Raw genomic sequence first — 8,101 nt, 5'->3', positions numbered from 1 at the left:
TATTTGGATATAAAAATATATATATTTTTGGTAAGTATTTGACATTTTATTATCAAAGTCATCCTACATCTTTTTGTTTAATCTTTGCATCATACCACTTCTTTAAAAAAAAAAAAAAAAAAAAAAAAAGCTATTTGAATTATCATTCTTAACTATTGTTCGTTTTCTGATGTTTTGAAATATTATTATATTTCTTTTCTGGCAAGTGAAGTAGAATGTTGCAGCTAAAGTTATTTTTAAAATTGTGGTTATAGTATTCTTGTTCTTATTTATATTAAGGGAAAAGGTTCAAACTGCTTCAGACAAATCTTTTTAATTAAAATAACTTGTTTTAACTTTAAATAATGACATATAAGTTGAAATAAAGAGAATAAGCTAGATATTAAGTTGTTTTAAAAATATTTCAATGTCCAAACAAAAATATCTTGCTTTGTAGTTATTGTGTAACGACTCATTTTTTGAATGAATCATGACCGTTAAATAACTGCACTATTTTGTTCTAATTCTAACATGTCGCGCAACTCAACATATTTAAAAAGTAACTTATAAAGTCATGTTTGAAACTTGTTTTAAAATAGGTCAAATATATAAACAGACACTTGGACTTGACCCAATATTTTATTTAGCTACCTCAATTAAACTTACAGCTATTTGAATATATGACTTTTGCTCAAAATGCGTCACTTAAAACCCCTCTTACTCAAACAATCAACAAAGTAAAACGTTTGTACTTCAAACGCATTCATATGACATATAAGCCAATTAGATGATGTTAGGTGGCTTTTGATCTTGAATAAATTCTAAAATCTTTGAAACAAAAAGAAAAGAGAAAAAGGAAAAAAAACTCGATTCTAAATTATCAATAAGAAAGTTTGTACGAGAAAAACTCTTCAAAAATTCAGCCCGCCAAGTCAATATCACATGAATCATCTCAATATGAGTAATGTACGCTTCAAAATATACTTATATGAGAAATACGCTTTAAGAATCATGTACCTAACGCATATACGAGAAATACGCTTCAAAAGTCACCTTAATTGGCTCCATAGCTCCAAAATGTTAAAAATTACTAAAATCCCGAAATATGACAATTTTAATATAGGGGCCTTCGCAATTGTGACCCCACTGTCACATTTGAGGCTACACAAGACTCAACAACAACTTTTTCACTAAAAATGTCTTAACTTTCTCCTACGATATCATAAATCGACGATTCTTGTTGCTATAATTCTGAAATCATGTTATAGATCTATCAATCAAAACACCATTTAGAGCTCATTTGCTTTGTATGGTAATTTATGCACAAAATGACTACCACAACATCATCAAAAAATGTCTGAAACTCATTAGAATCAAACCAAAACTTGTGAACAAGTTAAAAATCATCATACAAATCTGTTTGGAACTTTCAAATAATGAATAAGACTTCGTTTAGTCAAAACTTGACCGTGATCACTCTCATTTTTCAATTCAACTAGAAATCAACTCAAGTATCCAAATCACTCTCGAGCTCCTCAGTATCCGTATAAATTATTTGATTATGTTATAAATTACCATTCAGGCCTAATAAACCGTCAAAACTCATTTCTGAGCTCTTTACCCAATTTATTGACTTTGGTCAAACTTTAAATTTTCAAATTTTAAATTTAAATTTTTTTCTTTGAAACAAATCTGAATGCCACGGGAACCATTTTACCTATCCACGCAAGTCATAAACATAGTTTAAGGCTAAGAGGAAGGTCTTGAGGAAAACAGGTCTTTAGAACCCAAAACAACTATGCTGGTGTTATAAATTAACTAATTTGACAATTTTATAAAGAAAGAAAAGCAAGAGAATATAGAGAAAGTAGTAATATAGAGAGAGTAGTAAAAATTTTCTTCTATTTTGTGAGTTTCTTACATTGCAAATGATGGCTTATTTATAGCCAAAAAAAGATGAAGTAAAATACCATTTAAATTAAACAAATATTTCAAGTGGACAATCCACACAAATATTTCAAATGGACAATCCACAAATATTTCAAGTGGACAATCCACATAAATATTTTAAATGGACAATCCATAAATATTTCAAATGGACAATCCATTAGTCCATTTGTTCTTTAACACTCTCCCTTGGATGTTCACGTGAAATGTGTCTCGTTAAAACCTTACTAGGAAAAATCCAATAGAAAAAAGTCTAGTGAAGAAAAAAGAGTACACACATCTGGTAATACGTCTTGAGTGTTGCCTCATTAAAAATCTTATCAGCAAAACCTAGTGGGACAAAACCTTGACTAAGGGAAAAAGAGTACAGCGCGTATTTTGCTCCCCTGATGAAAATATCACTTAATATCTCGAAGATGACGCATTCCAATTTTATATCTCATTTTCTCAAAGGTTGAAGTTGGCAATGCTTTGGTGAACATATCTGCCAAATTGTCACTTGAACGAATTTGTTGGACATCTATTTCACCCTTCTTTTGAAGATCATGAGTGAAAAAGAATTTTGGTGAAATATGTTTTGTTCGGTCTCCTTTGATGTATCCTCCCTTCAGTTGAGTTATACATGCATCATTGTCTTCATACAATATTGTTGGAGCGTCTTTTGTCAAAGAAAGGCTACATGTTTCTTGAATGTGTTGAGTTATTGATCTTAACCAAACACATTCTCGACTTGCTTCATGAATGACTATTATCTCTGCATGATTTGAGGAAGTGGCAATCATAGTTTGCTTTATTGAACGTCATGATATAGCTGTACCACTACATGTAAATAAATAGCCTGTCTGCGATCAACCTTTATGGGGATCAGATAAATATCTCGCATCTGCATAACCGATCAATTGTGACATTGAATTATTTGAGTAAAACAATCCCATATCAATGGTACCTCGAAGGTATCTGAATATATGCTTAATTCTATTCCAGTGTCTTCGTGTTGGAGAAGAACTAAATCTTGCTAACAAGTTTACTGAGAAAGATATATCTGGTCTAGAATTATTGGCAAGATACATTAATGCACCAATTGCACTAAGGTATGATATTTCAGCCCCAACAAGCTCTTCATCATTTTCATGAGGTCGAAATGGATCTTTATTAATATCAAGAGATCTCACAACCATTGGGGTACTCAATGGATGTGCTTTATCCATATAAAACCTCTTTAAAATATTTTCAGTATATGTTGACTGATGGACAAATATCTCATTTGTAAAATGTTCAATTTGTAGACCAAGACAAAATTTTATCTTTCCAAGGTCTTTCATTTCAAACTCTTTTTTCAGACATTTTACTGCCTTTGAAAGTTCTTCCAAAGTTCCAATAATATTCAAATCATCAACATATACTGCTATTATGACAAATTTAGATCCAGACCTTCTCATAAAGACAAAGGAAAATTAGATCATTTTTATATCCTTCTTTTAGCAAATATTCGCTAAGAAGATTGTACCACATTCGCCCTGATTGTTTCAACCCGTACAAGGATTTTTGAAGCTTTATTGAGCAATTTTATCAAGAATTCTTGTATGCTTCAGGCACTTTAACTAACTTGACAATTTTATAAAGGAAGAAAAACAAGAGAATATAGAGAAAGTAGTAATATAGAGAGAGTAGTAGAATTTTTCTTCTATTTTGTGTGTTTCTTACATTGTAAATGATGGCTTATTTATAGCCAAAAAAAGATAAAGTAAAATACCACTTAAATTAAATAAATATTTCAAGTGGACAATCCATACAAATATTTCAAATGGACAATCCACAAATATTTCAAATGGACAATCCACAAATATTTCAAGTGGACAATCCATTAGTCCATTTGTTCTTTAAGAAGCTGGTCATTAATTAACTTAGTTTGCCTATCATTTTATGAAGGAATCGTCAATCATGTCCATGATAATTATATTAGTAAATGCCTAAAAATCAGCAGTAAGTTTATTTTTCTCAATTGCATACATGTATTCTTTTTCAGTTTGGAACTTTTATCGTATATTTTACTCTAAACAGAAATATCTAGAGAACCCAGCTTAAATGAGTGAAAATGAGCTATGCAATGACAAGAGATAGTCGCTTGAATGGTAAACACCTTCCACCTCCAACTTTAAAGTTGTTAGTTCAGGTAACTAAGAGAGAAAGAAAAGTGGAAGCTTCTAGGGAGGGATAAAAAAACACTAAAAAGGATGTTTAAAAAAACTATGCGATAGAAATGAGTAATTTGCAGTTGACTCTCCTAATACATACACTCTTTCGTGATTTACATCTTATTTTTATATATTTTTAATGATCTACACCCTACTCTACTTGCAAAATTATTTTTTAAAAAATAAGTGTCAAAAACACATCTGAACTATCCCATTTTTTGAGTTTTATACCTAAACTATTGGGAGTATGTTTTATATCTAAATTATCACTTATTAGTTTGAGAAACACACCCCTCTCTTTTATTCCACTCTCATTATGATGTGTGTACTACACTCTCTCTTTCATTTAAAAAAATTTGTCACATCATATTCCACATAGACAAAACATTCCACCTTAACAAAAATTTAATAAAAATTAGAATTAATTAAAATTTCTCCACCCAAAAAAATTATAAAATAAAATATAAAATATTTTTCTTACCTCAATCCACGACTTTCTCTCACCAAATCCCCCACCCCAACCCAATTTTTTAGTTTTATTTTTATTTATTAAATTTCTTTTATAAAAGTTCTTTAAAAATTCTTATTTCATCTCCCCCCTCCCTTCAAATAATAATTTAGATATTTTTATTTTTTTAAAAAAATTCTACCCCACCCAACCTAATCCTGCGCTTTCATTTTTTTCTCTTTTTGTGTTAGATATATACATATGATTTTAGGAAAGTATTTTTTACTTGTCGCAAGACTTTGTTAAAATAAATTTTAATTTCTGTTATATTCCGTAAGCAAGTAGGAAAAAATATTTTCCTAAAAATATATGTATATATCTAACACAAAATGAGAAAAATATTTTAAAAAATTATATAAATTAAGAGCAGATGGTTAGATGGGGTGAGTATAATTTTATTTTAAAAAAAATAAAAATAATAACATTTTTTTGGAAAGAGTGGCCGGGGGTGAGGGTGAAGTATGAATTTTTTAAAAATATTTATAAAAGAAACATAAAAAATTTTAAAAAATAAAAGGATGGAGATTGTGGGGAAGGGGGGAGGGGGAGAGGTGGTGGAGTGCGTGAGCAAAATATTTTAAATTTTATTTTTTAAAAAAAATCTTTTTTAAAAAAAGTAATTTCTTTTATAAAAAAATAATTTCTTTTTTTGGGGGATAGAAATACTTTAGTCTTTAACTTTTAACTAATATTAATAGTTTATTAATTTTTGTCAATGTAAAATATTTATCTATGTGGAATGCCATGTGACAAGGTTTTTTCAAAAAATAAAGAGAGTAAAGAGAGTGTATTACACACACCACTGATATGTGTTTTTCAAACTAATAAGTGATAGTTTAGGTATGAAACTCACACTTCCAATAGTTTAGGTATGAAACTCAAAAAAATTCTTTTTTAAAAATATTTACGAGGATAAAATAGAAAAGACAAAACTCATATTGTACGACAAAAAGAAAAGTTCTACCCTGAAGACATTAAAAAATAAAGACCATCAAATGATGTAGTGTAGTGAATGAAGTTGCTCTTTCCTTAATAAGAGATCTCAGTTTGAGCCTTGGTATGGAAAAGTCTTTGGTAGGGAGTGTTACCCCCGAATGGGTCCTACTTAGCGCGAATCCAAATTAATTAGGTACCAATGTGGATACCGAATATCGAATGAGAACCAAATGAGAAAGAAAGTAATGATAATCCCAAATATTTGAAGTTCTTTCGGTTCGAACTATCGATCATATAAATGTAAAAAAAATTAAATATCTACATATAGTAAGATCATACGCATTTTGAAATTTCATCCATTCTAGAACTTGGATTCACTTTATATATATTTCCTCAAATTCAATTTGTTTGTCTAATTTGACTTGACTAATTTGACTTGACACGTAGTTTAAGAAAATAAAGAAGACTATTGAATAATGCAATCTTAAACTAAAGGCATGTAAAATATATCATAAAGAGAGAAATATTCTTTTTTAAACAAACTATAAAGGAAAGTAACACAAACAAATTAGAAGAAAGGGAGTATTATTACATAAACATATCAAGACATGCCAATTGCCAAATGCTTACAAAAGCTATAAAATCACTTATTATTCATGAACACCTATGATCCACAACATAAATCTCAACTTCTAAAAATAATTTGCATATGGAGAAGCAAATTCAAGAAACTCTTCATCGCGCTCAAATACAGACATGTCTTGTTCATCCAACATGACGAACGCTTCGATGCCATCGTCTTTGTAGTTCATCAAATTGAACAATTTATTGTACGGACCAGTAGCTATGGTCGTAGCCATCGGTTTGCCCCAACCAAAATCGACATCGTAGAACGGAAATTTACATACGCTACTACAAGTGTATTCATCAAATTCCTTCTTCTTGGGTGGCAATCCTTTAGCTAATTCAAGAATTTCCAATGCCCATGCATTTTCTTTAATATTATCTCTAGTCCTAAATAGTTTTTTTTCTTTCCTCATGAGACTAACTATTTGTGGTAAGTTCATGTCTGCCTCGTTGAAAATATGTGTCGAAAAGTGAGACAGAACATTGCCAATAGAGTTAGGTGGTAACTTTGGTGAAATCATCCCTCGTAAATCGGCATACTGGATTAATTTAGAAGGGATGAAAGAGCCTGAGTTCGCGGTCACTGCTTTAGCAACACATTTGAAAAGAAGTGCACTAAGGACTTCAGTAGTTGTAGGATTTTTCACTTGTGATTCACTAGCAAGATAGGACTTAAGTGCACTTACTTTTGATGAGGAAAAAACATACCTTTTTTGTATACATCCATCTAATATTGATGGAACAACAGGGGAATCCAGAGGACCACTTGGTGGTGATGGAAAAATAGTGTCACTTATGTAGTAAGGTGGAGTTGTTTTTGCGTTTGGATCGCGCGTTAATGTTGCCCAATCGATTGAAAATTGTAAACCATTACATGCATCTCCAATCTTGTGTGACAAACATGTACTTACTGCAATTCCTCCACAATCGAAATGTGTTAATTGAATTACAGCCAAACCGTAGTCAGAATCATTCTCCCAAGCTACACAAGGAGGGAAGATTAAATCTTTGACATTACAATCTTGGTGATTGAGAACTTGAGACATTGGTGCATCAATATGGACATTCAAGAACTCAACACCCTCGTCATTACAATCGATCGCGGTGTTATCTTTCATGTGTCCTGCATATGGATAATAAGAGACTAAATTTTTGGAGAGGGAGTTTTCAAGAAGTTTTGATATTTGGGCAGGTTGATTAGAAAGTGCACCTAATTGATTATTGGAGTAGAAAAAACCAAAGGGTACATAACTGTGTGTTTGAGCTTGTTCAATGAAAGAAAATTTGTGCCATTTTTGAGTTAAAGGGGTTGGATAAGAAGGTTTGATGAGTTTCTTGGAAGCTCTTGATAGAACTTTCAATGCAGTTGAGGCCATTTTCTCCAATTGTGGTTACATCAAATTCTTGACACAACAATTTATTAAATTGATGTATTGCATAATAAGACAAAGTCCATTATTAACATAGAAAAATGTTACTTTAGTCATAAAAAGACAAAAAAAGCCCATTATTAAGAAATGTTATCCTGGTGAATGATTTCCAAGCAAATGTCACCAATTGTCAATTTTTGTTATGTAATAATTATTGGATATGAAGATTCTTTAGCAAAGTTGGAGCATCGGGAATTAGCACCTCATAAAATATGTATAAAGATTTTTACCTTCTGTGGAGCCTAATTTTTATAATTATAAGTAGCCCACATTTCCATATCTTGTCCTATTTAGTTTATTTTATATGTAATATGAAATACTTAGGGAAAATGCAATAATTTCTTTATTTGTGATAATGATTTCCATTTTTTGATGTTAAGAAACTGATTGAAAGTGTAATATTAAATGTTTATCATCATACATTTAAAACATTATTGATTGAATCAAAATAAAAAAATTGAAAACTCCATTTTTTTAAA

The 8,101-nt window shown here is 30.5% G+C and overlaps 1 protein-coding gene across 1 annotated transcript; it reads right to left on the bottom strand.

Annotated features, from left to right (window-relative positions):
- Positions 1-6,133: 6,133 nt before the first annotated feature.
- LOC129890405 (acyltransferase Pun1-like) lies at positions 6,134-7,605 on the bottom strand. The gene has a single exon (XM_055965957.1). It carries the CDS (start codon positions 7,566-7,568, stop codon positions 6,258-6,260), a length of 1,311 nt encoding a protein of 436 aa, XP_055821932.1. The 5' UTR covers positions 7,569-7,605; the 3' UTR covers positions 6,134-6,257.
- Positions 7,606-8,101: the final 496 nt, after the last annotated feature.

The sequence above is a fragment of the Solanum dulcamara genome, chromosome 5 (assembly GCF_947179165.1).
Source record: "Solanum dulcamara chromosome 5, daSolDulc1.2, whole genome shotgun sequence".
NCBI classification, from domain to species: domain Eukaryota; kingdom Viridiplantae; phylum Streptophyta; class Magnoliopsida; order Solanales; family Solanaceae; genus Solanum; species Solanum dulcamara.
The sequence above is the reverse complement of the archived record's forward strand: the minus strand, read 5'-3'. Positions and strand labels throughout refer to the sequence as shown.

Coding starts and splice junctions, on each gene's coding strand:
- LOC129890405 (XM_055965957.1), bottom strand. CDS start 7,568: ATGGCCTCAACTGCATTGAAAGTTCTATCAAGAGCTTCCAAGAAACTC.